Raw genomic sequence first — 13,349 nt, 5'->3', positions numbered from 1 at the left:
CCAAGAGTAATCATGGGAAACATATTTCATCATGTAATTTTAATAAACATCCCATTCTTTTTCCTGAATGATTTCTTATTGATTCTCTTAGTTTGGCTAATTCCAGATATAAGTTTCATCACACTAACTTTCTGGATTCTTGACTGGCTCAAGCAGCAGGTGCAGAGCGGGAGAAAAACATGATGGACAGAAGTCAAGGGGTGTGTTTGGGAGTTGGAAGTTTGGCCTGAACTTTGCTTACAAGGACCAAAGAAGAGACTTGAAGCTGGATCCGACCACGGACTCTCCTTCCTTGGAGGTTTTGAAGCAGAGGTCGGACAGTCATCTTTTTTGGGGGGGGGGAGGTGGAGCGTGTTATTGGCTTGGTGTTTTTATTTTGATTCTATATATTGTGGCTTTAAATTTTGATTTTGTTCTGTGAACCACCCTGAGGCCTCTGGGATAGGGCAGTATATAGATTCAAGAAATGAAGAAATAAAAATCAATCAATGGAAAATGCGGAGAAATACCATCCTCATTACTGTGAACGGGACACATGGTGGTGGGATCTTGTTTCCTAGAGGCTGCTAGAGACAGAGACTGGTGGAGCCTGCGATGGGGAGGGTTTTCTCAAGCCCATCCTCTGGCCACTTTGGGTGGGTCTGGGCTGCTTGATTCCTGCCGCTCCCTTCTGGTTCTCCCCCTGAAGGGAAGTAGCGCCTTGGTGGCTTCAAAGCCACTTCAAGTGAATTTCCACCCCATCTTTGAAAGGCTTCTCCAACAGAGGGGAGCTCTCAGGGGTTGGTTGAGGGGAGAAAGGTTGCTCTGAACTTTCGACTCTCCCTTCCCCTTCGACATGTTCTGCGGAAGGAGAGCTTCTGTTGCACATGGAGCCAACTTGCTCCTCGTCTTTGAGCAGAAACCTCTCTACTCATAAACAAATTGTCTGTGCAGAAACCAGGCTAGCATTCTAGCAGCTTTATTATTCTTTACGAATTTGTTTATTAATATTTTTTTACTTTCTTACTTAATTATTTAATCTTTCATAAAATCCATGCACTGTTTTGGCCAATCACTTTACGTCAAGATAAGTCAGGATGTTCATAACAAAGTTTACAGTCTTACTTTAGAACATTCCAAAAGTTAAAATAATAAAACAGAATCAAATTACCTCTACTTCCTAAGAATCTGGGTGGATGCTTTCTTTATTACATTTAAAAAAAAAATTTATTAAGTCTCCACAGATATTCCAATCTCTTGTCTTTGTATACAGGTTAAAAAAACAAACAACCCCCCCCCCACAATTTCTTCTTGACTCCCCACCCCCCCTTCTCTATGTTTGTTTTTATTACTTCTTTTTATCAGATGTTTTAAATAACATGTTTTTATTATCAAAGCCCCAATGTTGTATTTCAGTCATCCGCTGCTTATATTTCAAATCCTGCCTTTGACTTCATGTATGGATGATAGTTTGACAAATAAGATATCAATGGTCTCCATTCTTCCTGAAAAGATTCATCCTCATGTCCTCTTAGTTTAGCAGGTAATTTCACCATTTCAGCATATTCCCCCAGTTTCATAAGCCAATCCTCCCTCTTTCCACTTCTGTGCATATAAAGTTCTAGCTGCTGTGGTTGCATACATAAATAACCCAGTCAGCTTTCTCGGGACCTTTAATTATTAAATTTATATAGGAGCCTTCATTGAATTGCTACTGTTTAGTGTTTAGTAAGCTTTCCACTAGTCTGGAGAGATGAAAGTCTAAGTAGGATGCAATCTTAGCTAATGAATCTAAATGCTTTATCAGTGGCTGTTCTGTCAATTACCGTATTTTTTGCACCATAACACTCACTTTTTTCCTCCTAGAAAGTAAGGGGAAATGTCTGTGCGTGTTATGAAGGGAATGCCTGCGGGTGGCGGGGGAGGGGGAATCTGCTGCAGTCGTGAGCAGAGGATCCATGGTTCCCCTTCCTTCCCTCCTCCGTGGCTCGCTTTGAAACAGCAAAGCGGGAGAAGAGCCACTGAGTGGGGAGGAGAGAGGGACAGAGAGCCTGTTTCTTTAAAGGAGCAAAGCGGGAGAGGAGAGGAGCCGCTTACACCAGTGTAAGCGACTCCTGTCCAGTTGGCTCCTTTAAAGCAAGCAGGCTCTCTGTCCCTCTCTCCTCCCCACTCAGCTCGCTACATAGCAGCAAAGTTTTTCATTTCGCTAAGCTGGGGATGAGCGGGGAGGATGAAGAAAAGCAGAGCCTGCTTGCTTTAAAGGAGCAAAGTGGGAGAGGAGAGGATCCTTCTCCTCTTATACCCCTCTTCTGCATTATTAGCAGCATCCTTCTCCACCCACCCCACACGTGTTCCTTCTCCCCTTAAACCCCTCTTCTGCATTATTAGCAGCATCCTTCTCCACCCACCCCACGTGTGTTCCTTCTCCTGTTAAACCCCTGTTCTGGATTATTAGCAACATCCTTCTCCACACACCCCACGTGTGCTCCTTGTCCCTTGAGTGCTTTTCCTTCCCTCCCCACTTAAAATGTGGTTACAAAGCACGGATCCAGATGGATCCTCAGGATTTTTGCACTGGGTCACCCCAAATTCACCATCAGATCACATAGCATGTCCATGGCTACATCTTGCACCAAAAAAATCACGCACCCACTGTTGCCTGGGGCCACAGTGGTGCAAAAACATGGTTAGAAAGCATGGATCCTCAGGATTTTTGCATTGAGCTACTCCAAACTCACTGTCAGATCACATGTCTGTGGCCACAGCATGAACCACAAAAATCATACATCCACTGTTTCATTTAGAATATTTTTTTTCTTGTTTTCCTCCTCTAAAAAATACATGCGTGTTATGGTCGGGTGCGTGTTATAGAGCAAAAAATACGGTATTTTCACTTCCCATCTGATCTTGGTTTTGCTCTATAAATGGGAGGAACCTGAGTTGGAGGAGGAGGCCTCTCGCTCTTCCTTCCTGACTGAGCATAAGATGCCTCCTCTTAAAAGGTTTGGCAGGCAGGGAATCCAACTATTTGGCTTCATCTCATTGCTTCCCTCGAATGCTGAACTTGTTGCTGGCTCACTCGTAATCTGGTGATCCACTCAACATCAGTGCACAATGTGTCATATCCTGGACAACGCAATAAAATCCATTCTACTCCAGTCAAGGCTTGGCTAAGGTCAGTTGTTACTCTTTGGAACAGGGAGCAGAGCTTACACAATACAGAAATTAAACCAGCAGACTACGGAAGAGAACTTAAATGAATTTCTCAATTTATTAATATACAAAGTTTAGGAGAATGAAATGATGTGAAGTGAACTTCTGAATGATTCAGCATACCGGTAGAAAATGGAGCACAGGTATTTGAATATCTAGAAATGACATAACTAGAAAGTATTGTTGAATATCAGAATTGATATGGTTAATAGCAAAGCAAAAAGACTAAAAAACCTAACTCCTATCTCCCTTTAGACTATCTTGTTGTGAGATAAATATAAGTTCCCAAAAGACAAAAATTTTAAAAGATAATAGTTTCCAAATTACGGGCAGGAGACCAGGACTCATTGTAATCCTTGGCAAAGCAAGGTAACAAAACATTTCCTCCCATCTTATGGTTCATGTGAACAGGACTACATAAAAGTTGGGCTAAGAATGAACATAATCTCTTTCAGAGGTGGAGAAGGAGCAACATGGATGAGCAGGAAAATTATTTCCTTTTTGGTGTGACTTGGTATAAAAAATAAAAAAGGGACTGTTTGTGGGAATTCCTCTCACAGCTGCCCACTTTCCACCCCAGAGATTTCTTCCTTATGGCCACTCCTTTCAACGCCCTTCCTGGATGTAATAAAGTTGATTAATCCTATGGATGTTGAGGAAGAATCCACATTCCCCAATGTCTGCAGAAATCTCACAAAAAGTGGGTGAGACTGAATTTCTGCCCTGTGTTTACTCTCTCCAGAAATACCTTCCCCGTTGGAGCCACCCACCTTCCTGGGCGGAGAAGGTCCCTCCGGACACTGAGCACAAGCATAGCAGCAAACGGGCTTTCCTTCCAGAACCACCTTGGCATATCCAGGTCGACATCTTTCTGTACACCTGGAAAGAGGTAAGGTCTAACCAGAAACACAAGAAGGTGCAACAAAGAGGAACAGTTAGGAGTATTTGTGGGTATGTAATTCACTCATCGAGAGAGCCTTTGACCCCTCATCAGGGTCCTTTCAACCCCCCACTGACAATTGGAGTGACCTGTATATCATGTTCTTCATAATTCGTTCAGGACAACTGAGGTTTGCGCCACAGAACTCTGTTTCCTCTTCTCCGTTTACCTGCTTCCCTGCTTAATAAATCTTCAAAGAAAATGGCAATGGAGTCTGAAATGTGATTTCCCCAAATTTTAGGATTCTGAGAATCTCTCAACCGCTAATTTAGACAACTTTAATATGACTTTCCCAAATATTGGTTTCCCTCACTCTGTTCTTGAGGCAAGCAAGGTTTCCTCTTGTTGTTGATGTATTTCCCTAGTTATTTCTAGTTTACATGCCATTTCTTCATATTAACTTTATATTACAATAGGGATTTTTTTTAAAAAATTATCATCCTTCACCAAGAGCTGTGCACTTCTCAATTCCTGCACATACAATAGTTTAACATTTGCAACATCTACAAGTGAGCTTACTCCACCAATTAAAAAATCCACAATAAATCAGTAATTATCATTTCTAAAATAAATTGCTTTCCATCTTTCTGCATGTATGAAAGCCCAATAGTTCAGTTTTACTAGGGGCTTTCCCTTTTCTTCTTATCTAAATAGTCCAATCGGTTAAAGATTCTTTCCAGAATTCTTAAATTCTCAGTCTGGCTCGGAAATAGATGGTGTCTTCTCTGAGGACCTCTGGGCTCTATCTTTTCTCTGAGCACCCCAAATCCCCCTCCTATCTCAGCTGCTGTGGAAAGAAGGAGTGGCGGTTGCAGCTGTTATTGGACGGTCAAGACACCATTGGTCAACCTGATATAGTCATTTTGCAGCAGTTGTTCAAGGAAAAGCATATTCAGGATCTCCTAGCCTCCCCTCTCTGTGATTCCCCCTACCTTGTTGAATTTATTGGGCCACTCAATGGCTTCTGGGTTAATGGTGAACTTTATGCCAGCAGACGTCACTCTCCTTATATTCCCAATTTTCACAACGACACGAGACTTATTGGGAAACATCACCCAGTTCTCAATATCGAAGTCTCCTGGTAGCTCCCAGTTCTCATCCAAGCACAGCCTGCCTCTGGAAGTATTCAGACACCGGATTTCTCTCAAGAAAGGGTGAAGCTGGAATGACAGGAAAGCCTGTGGAAAAATAATATGAAATTCACAGCATGCTACCTGATTAAATAAAATTTTATGAAGATGGTATACGGGTGGTATTTGACTCCATCAAAATTAGCAAAGATTAATTTAAAAGGCAGTAAATGTTGGAGGTGCCAGCATGAAAATGGAAACCTTTTCCACATGTGGTGGACGTGTCCAAAAATTAAAGTATTTTGGGACACGATATATATGACGAATAGAAGAAAATGTTAAAATACACATTTCCTTAAAAAACAGAATTATTTTTATTGGGTATTTTCACAACAAACATCCCATAGGCCTGTTTTTCTTTATGCTACTACAGCTGCCTGGTTTCTTGTAGCAAAATATTGGAAGAGTAATGTAATACCAACAAAAGAAGAATGGCATTTAAAGCTATGTGAATATCTGGAATTAGCCAAACTAAGAGAATCAATAAGAAATCATTCAGGAAAAAGAATGGGATGTTTATTAAAATTACATGATGAAATATGTTTCCCATGATTACTCTTGGTAGAGCATAGACTAAATTTCACAGAGTTAAGAGAATGGTCTTTTGTAGAATAAGAACAGACACAAAAATTTTAAGAAATGAGGAATTAGGAACCGTATAGAGGTAGAAGGAAGTCATTAACAAATCTGGGAATAAAACCAGAGATAAGACATAAATAAGAAAAGTAAGAGAAGCGAGAGGAAATTGATAAGGTGAAGATAAAAGGACTTCTTGATGGAAATATATGTTTATAGTAATGTCGCTGATGGTTTGTATTTCTTACAAAACTGTATGCCTTTGATAAGATTCTTCATTTAACTTTCTATTTTTTCTATTTCTTGATATTCTTTCTCTTCTTTTCCCCTTTTCTTTTCTATTTTCTATTTTCTTTTTGTGTAAAGTGTTTCTTTCATTACAGAACAATATGTTTGATTTGTGTATTTCTTAATGTGTAAGGAAAGATCGTAAAAAAACAATAAATCATTTTGTCCTCTGAGTTTAGACATTTCATCATATTCCACCAGTTTCATCAGAAGGGATCGGCTAGAATCAAGCATGTTTTTCTCCAGCTTGGCACCTGCCGCTTGAGCCATTCAAGACTCCAGAAAGTTTTTGTGATGAAACTTATTCCACTTGGAATAATCAAAATTATAGTCATCTCATCTTCTGAAAGCTCAGGAGATATTTCGGGAGATTGCATGAGCCACGGAAAGCAACATGACAATATTAATTGCGCTGTGTCTGAGAAAGAAAAAGTTGGTGCAGAGAATATTTCCTGTGTTGGAGACAGACTGAGACAAGATGCAGAGCTGGCGACAGAGGGGTGTGCCTGCCTTGCGCTTCCAAGCTCTGAAGGTAGAGTTGAAAACCACCCAGATTGGGAAAGCCCACCCAGTCTGGTCTTGCAAGAGTCTTTGGGTTTTTCTCCTTTGCCTCCTTGGCAGTAAGAGGAGGAGGAGGCAGAGCCAGAATGAGATCCCTGCTGCTTCTGTTGCAGGTTCTGCTGCTCATGATGCCCTTTGGAGTCTGCGGGAACCACAAGGCGAAATGCCCCTTGAATCTGGTCAGGGATCAAACGGATGCTCGCAATTACTACCAGCCTGGACACTTTCTCATCAGTGGGATCATCTCTCCAAAAACCTTTTATAAGGAAACTCCATACATCTTTTCTCAGACACCCTTCGCCAGGAGTGAGAGGTATATAAAATCATATGTGGATAGGTTTCATGGTCCTCCAGTCCTTGTAATGGTTCCTATTTATCAAGGAAAGAGCGCCTTTCTCAGGGCTAGGGAGCCAAGGGCTGATGTTGCAGGAATACCCTGCCCTGTCCATTGGTCTTGCTGGCTGGGCTGATGGGAGCTGGGGGGTCCACAAAAAGATTCCACCCAAACCTCTCCCATTTCCTTGTTCCCTGGGTCTTCCTTAGTGAAACAGTCTCCTACCTTTGATTCTGTGTTGCTTTTAGTAGAATGCAAGCAGGCCAATGAATCTGGTCAGGAGTCAAAAGGATGCACTGAATTTTCCCACCTCCATGAAACTCAGGCAATTTCCAAGGCTCAAGGGTTTTATTCAATATTATTCCATTTGGACAATTCAGAAACTGTCGTTAGGGAATGCTACAGTTTTACAAATGGAATTTAAGATCCTCTGGGTGACGTTTGGTGGCTGAAGAGCGGAAAAGATGTACTTTAATTGAAATGATGAATAAAATAATATGAATCAGGAGACTTCCTTGTTCGTGGAGTCAGGGCTCTAAAATGTGAAAAGGAATTATTCCTTTTTTCACATACACAACTGGCCTCATTTCTAAGTAGTGAGATGTTTGATATTTCTTCACGTGGAATCCATAGGTACTTGTTTCCTATCCCAGAGGGAGGCATGAAACTCAAGCAATTTCCAAGCTGCCAAAATTATTTTATGTTTATTCTATTTGGATCATTTGTGAACAGCCTTAGCACAGTTCTCTTGACACAATACCACAGGAGACCTACAGCCCACCATGGGCTACATTAAAGGTTTCCACCTCCAATCTCAGCACTTTTTCCTTTCTGTCACTGTCTTTTTAAAAATAATTACAAGCGCTTTAAGAAAGTCTTGAAAATGGGTGAATTTTTATGGGTGAAAGGAGGAATGATATGCTTCAAATAAAATGATTATATAAAATAATACAGACCAGGGTGTGTCCTCACTGGTGGAGTCACTGATCCAAAGATGGGCAAAATTATAGATTTTACCACACACTCAAACCTGAAAGCCACCAGGCCTCATTTCTAAGTAAAAGGAGACTGAGGTATTTGGTGCTTCTCCTCCTTCATTCAAATGGTCTCTTACCTACCTATAGTCTAGCCCCTTGGAAGAAGCCAAAGACCACTGCAGCAAAAGCAGCCCTTGCAGCAACGTCCCAGTATAGCACACATTTTGAGGGGCGCCTTCATTTCTTACTCATAGTACCACTATATAATAGAATCATAGATTGCAGAGATGGAAGGAACCCGGAAGAATCTCACCTGATGCATCCATGACACATGGTCACCTTCGGAGGGAATCTCTTCCACTGTTGAACAGCTCTGTGTGCTGTTTGCATCAAAGCTCCTGTCATGGAGCAGAGATCTCCAAATTTTTGTTCTATGCTAGACAGGAAAAGTTTTGATATTAATGTAAAAGGATAAATAAATACTAATCTTTGTAGATCATATAATGCTTCCTCCCTCCCATTCATATGAATATCAGTTTCACTCTTTTTAAAGAATTCATTTATTGCAGGCATGAAACTAGGCACTTTTGGCACGTGTTGCCTTTCCCGTTCACCATTCAAGAGATCAACCAGGATCTCAGGCTCTTACCCAACATCACCCTGGGCTACAACCTCTATGAGAACCATTTCGATGCAAGGACGACTTCGGACGCCATGCTAGAGCTGCTTGCAGGCAGTGGATGCAATATTCCCAATTATCACTGTGGAGAACAGAATCACCTGCTGGCTGTTCTTGAAAGAAGCAACACTTTCATCTCAAGAGTGATTTCAGCCTTGTCAGGCATCTACAAAATCCCACAGGTAAGTAGTGGGAAAGCATGTAAGCACAGAGAATTTCAACTGCGTAAAATTCTACTTTCTCTTTGGATAGGTCAAGCAGGGATATTTTCAAAATGGGAAAATCCTGAGCTATGGCTCCAACATCCCTTTTTCAAAACTGAGCCTTCACCAGCTTGACACCTCCAGATATTTCTGACTAAAACTCCCATCAGCCTCAGCCAGCAGAGATTTAGATATCAGGCATTTCAAATGATTAAATACCCGTTATGCTGAAAGTAAAATAAATTGGTGATCTTTTGCTTTCCTTGCTAGATCAGTTATGGCTTCACTGCCCAGGTTCTCGAAGGTAAAACCCTGTTCCCTTTTGTCTACCGGATGACTCCCAAAGAGGAAAGTCAGTACCAGGGGATTGTTGAATTGCTCCTGCATTTTGGATGGACGTGGATTGGCCTCTGCACTCCAGACAATGAAAATGGAGAAAGATTTGTGAGCGCTGTGAAACCTCTGATGCTCAGCAAAGGGATCTGCATTGCTTTATCAAAAAGAGTACCAGAAAGTGATTTGGATCAATTTTTCAGGCCTGGGGAACCTTTTTTCCTATGGAGACAAGTTGGGGTATTTGTTTACTATATAACCAGTGCATGGAGTATCCTAATAATCGTGGTAATACATCGTTTCTATGAGAAGGAAATAGGGGCAAAAGTCTGGATCACAACAGCTTTGCTAGAAATCAGAGTTGGCATTTTCCTCCCTCCAAATTACTTCCAGCACCTCCAAGGTTCTCTGTCCTTTGCAATTCAGACTGGAATAAGGAGCAGCAAAGGTGAGGAATTGCAGACCAATCTTGGGGATTATTTCGATCAAGCATTTCAGTGTTCATATTCAAAGCATCTGTTGTCTGTGAAAGGCAGGATAAGATGCAGAGAGGAGGAGAAACTGGAGCCGTTGCCCCAAGAGGTGCGTGAGAGAGTCCCTTCTCTAGACAGCTATGGCACTTACATCAATGTTCAAGCTGTGGCTCAGGCCTTGCATGCTTCGCTTTCATCTAGATCCCAGAGGAGGCTGATGGTGGAGGAAGGAGAGCAATGGGGACCCCAAAGGCTACAGCCGTGGCAGGTATTTCCTTTCCCTTTTTGCAACCAGCAGTCCACACAGATGCTGATCTTAACTGGGGATAGACCTGCAAAATAACATAGTTACTATTAGTACTAGTAATAGTAGCATACAGCCCAACATTTCTCTGATGAAAATAGAGACGTCCCATTCCATAACGATAATCACTGGGCAACAATTTTTTACTTTTTGAATGTTGTCTAGATTTCTACAACTGCTTTAGGGTATTTTTGCACTGCTGGATCAGGAAATGGCATCCATTTATCTCCATCAGGTCAGGTTTTTGTGCTATGTTGATTTGAAAAAAATCAGATCTTGTGACAAAATCGATTACCTTTTTGTGGCATTATCGGCTGATTTTTGTCAACACATAACATCCTAAATATATTTTTAAGAGAAAAAAATGTTTTTCCAACAACATATATTGATTACCTGATAGAAACATCGATTACTGTAAACTGAATGGTGGGCATTGATAAAGGTAAGTACAGGTAAATTACATGTTGCTTCACCATTTTTCAAACTTCAGGGCTTGAACTTCTTGGAACTCCTGGAATGCTCAGCGGCAGGGAGGTCTCTCTTCAGAGTCCAACAGTAGTCAGCCATCATGACTGCGTCCCAGCGACCCTGATACCTGGTCTCCATCTCTTTCATGTCCTGATGGAATCTCTCCCCCTGCTCGTCACTCATTGAACCCAGGTTCTCAGGAAACAGGTCCATATGTGAAAATAGGTAGTGCATCTTGACGCTCATGTTGCAGCCCAGGTTTCTGAAAGCAGTCAGCACGTTGTTGACAAGTTCTGCGTAGTTTCTGGCCTTATTGTTGCCAAGAAAGTTCTTCACTACCAGAACAAATGCCTTCCACACTTCCAGTTCCACTTCGTTCATTGAGTTTCCAAACTCTGGATCTCTGATGAGCTGACGGATCTGAGGACCGTCAAAGATGCCAGCTTTCAACTTCTCCATGGTCAATCCTGGAAAACGACGTGCTGATTGAAGATCAGGATACTTGGGGCTGCTCCGGTTCTTTCTGTTGATCCCAGTCACATCAACAGTGCAGAAGTAGCAGTCAGTGACATGGTTTGTCGGCTCCCTCCAAACCATGGGAATTCCAAAGTTCAGACTCCTCTTGCCATTGGTCCACCCACGTAGTGTCTCGGTGCATGCCTTGCACACCGTGTGTGGCGCCCAAGCTTTATCCTGGTCACCAAGTTTAATACCAAAATAACTTTATGCTTTGCCGCACCAATTTATGGAAGATTTCAAGGTTTTATGACTTCAAACTGATCCCTTTTCGACATAATCACCCAGAACTATTGGACCTGAATACTTCTTGTCATTAAAATAATCATTTCCAATCAAAACAATTATTTGACATGGCATTTTACCCCCACCAACTTCTACTAAAATGCTCCACACAAGCGTACATGTGAACAAAAACGTAAAAAAATGGCATGTGGCCATAGCTCAAAAACTTGACCTGATTGAGCAAAACCAATGTGATTTTTGGATTCAGTGCATCAGATTTGTTCTAAATCAACTGAAAAAATGCAGACAAGAAATAGCACTGTTTATACCCCACACATCTTTTTGGGTTGCCTCAGCCTCTGGGCAGCTCCCAACATAAAGAAATTCATACTAAAATATTAAACATAATAAAAATTCCCGATATAGGATTGGACGCCTTGTGGGTTGGATAACTCCACATCTGCCAACACTTCTCCAATGAAACTAGGGACATTCTAAGCAAAGTTGGGAAATTCCAGGATCAAATGAAAAACTGTCACTAATTCAGGGACATCCCTGGAAAATTGGAGCACTTGCAGGGTCTGTAGTAAGAGAAATGGCTGAACAGGAATTCCGTCTACATGAGATACACGCAGCCCCAAATCCTAAGAGGTTGAAGTGAGTAGGACTGAGATATCCATCTTGGCTTCCCGTTTTCTTAATGCTGCTGTTTTCCCCTGCCATTCCAGCTTCACCCTTTCTTAAGAGAAATCCGGTGTCTGAATACTTCCAGAGGCAGGCTGTGCTTGGATGACAACTGGGAGCTACCAGTGGACTTTGATATTGTGAACTGGGCAATCTATCCCAATAAGTCTCATGACCTTGTGAAAGTTGGGAATATAAGGAGAGAGACGTCTGCTGGCATAAAGTTCACCATTAACCCAGAAGCCATTGAGTGGAACAAGAAATTCAATAAGGTAGGGTAAATCACAAAGGGAGAAGGCTAGAAGATGATTACTATGTTTTTCCTTAAACAACCGCTGAACAATGACCATATCAGGATATCAGGTTGACCAATGGTGTCTTGACCGTCAATAACAGCTGCAAACACCACTCTTTCTTTTCACAGCAGCTGAGATAGGAGGTGAATTTGGGGTGCTCAAAGGAAGGATAGAGCACAGAGGTCCTCAGAGAAGACACCAGAATCTTCGACAGAAAGGACTACGTAGATAAAAGGGAAAGCCCCTAGTAAAAGTGAACTATTGGGTTTTCATACATGCAGAAGGATGGAAAGTAATGTATTTTAGAAATGATAATTACTGGCTTATTGTGGATATTTTAAATTTATGGAGTAAGCTCACTTGTAGATGTTGCAAATGTTAAACTATTGTATGTGCAGAAATTGAGAAGTGCACGGCTGTTGGTGAAGGATGAGAAGTTAAAAAAAAAACCTATTGTAATAGAAGGTTAATGTTAAGGAATGGCATATGAACTAGAAATAACTAGAACATTCATCAGCAATAAGAGGAAACCTTGCATGCCTCAAGAACAGAGTGAGGGAAACCAATATTTGGAAAAGTCATATTAAATTTGTCTTAATTAGTGATTGAGAGATTATCTGAATCCTGAACTTTGGGGAAATCACATTTCAGACTCCAGTGCCATTTTCTTTGAAGCAGGGAAGCAGGTAAACGGAGAAGAGGAAACAGAGTTCTGTGGCGCAAACCTCAGTTGTCCTGAACGATTTATGAAGAACAAGATATTCTGGTCACCCCAATGGTCAGTGGGGGGTTGAAAGGACCCTGATGAGGGGTCAAAGGCTGCAGTCCAGAGATCCGTTTCAATTCACTCTATGAGTGAATTACATACCCACAAATACTCCTAACTGTTCCTCTTTCTTGCACCTTCTTGTCTTTCTGGTTAGGCCGTGCCTCGTTCCAGGTGTACAGAAAGATGTCGACCTGGATATGCCAAGATGGTTCTGGAAGGAAAGCCCGTTTGCTGCTATGCTTGTGCTCGGTGTGCGGAAGGGACCTTCTCTGCCCAGGAAGGTGGGTGACTCCAAGGGGGAAGAAATTCCTGGAGAGAGTAAACACAGGGCAGTAATCCAGTCTCAAACACTTTTTGTGAGATTTCTGCAGACATTGGGGAATGTGGCTCCTTCCTCAACT

General features: G+C 41.8%; 3 protein-coding genes across 13 annotated transcripts in view; 2 read left to right on the top strand and 1 right to left on the bottom strand.

Annotated features, from left to right (window-relative positions):
- The window catches only part of LOC310668321 (vomeronasal type-2 receptor 26-like), a 77,602-nt gene that overhangs the window by 8,021 nt on the left and 56,232 nt on the right, over positions 1 to 13,349 (bottom strand). The window contains exon 3 of one of the 11 annotated variants that reach the window (XR_014506680.1): positions 4,534 to 5,292. The exons of the other annotated variants lie outside the window; for them this stretch is intronic. The gene's annotated coding sequence lies outside the window, so the exon portion shown is untranslated. Of the gene's footprint in view, positions 1 to 4,533; positions 5,293 to 13,349 lie in introns of those variants that run through there. 11 annotated transcript variants of the gene reach the window in all.
- The window catches only part of LOC310668478 (vomeronasal type-2 receptor 26-like), a 29,046-nt gene that overhangs the window by 14,549 nt on the left and 1,148 nt on the right, over positions 1 to 13,349 (top strand). Inside the window, exon 2 of the mRNA XM_083421822.1 lies at positions 13,103 to 13,229. Within this exon, the coding sequence (XP_083277948.1) occupies positions 13,103 to 13,229 (127 nt within the window). The remainder of the gene's footprint in view (positions 1 to 13,102; positions 13,230 to 13,349) is intronic.
- Positions 8,444 to 10,029, top strand: LOC310668259 (vomeronasal type-2 receptor 26-like; the record flags this gene model as incomplete). The annotated part of the gene is made up of 2 exons (XM_083421283.1): positions 8,444 to 8,859; positions 9,151 to 10,029. The coding sequence occupies exons 1-2, from the start codon at positions 8,524 to 8,526 to the stop codon at positions 10,027 to 10,029; spliced, it is 1,215 nt and encodes a 404-aa protein (XP_083277409.1). The 5' UTR covers positions 8,444 to 8,523.

The sequence above is a fragment of the Podarcis tiliguerta genome, assembly GCF_965153285.1.
Source record: "Podarcis tiliguerta genome assembly, chromosome: 18".
Taxonomy (NCBI): Eukaryota; Metazoa; Chordata; class Lepidosauria; order Squamata; family Lacertidae; genus Podarcis; species Podarcis tiliguerta.
The sequence above is the reverse complement of the archived record's forward strand: the minus strand, read 5'-3'. Positions and strand labels throughout refer to the sequence as shown.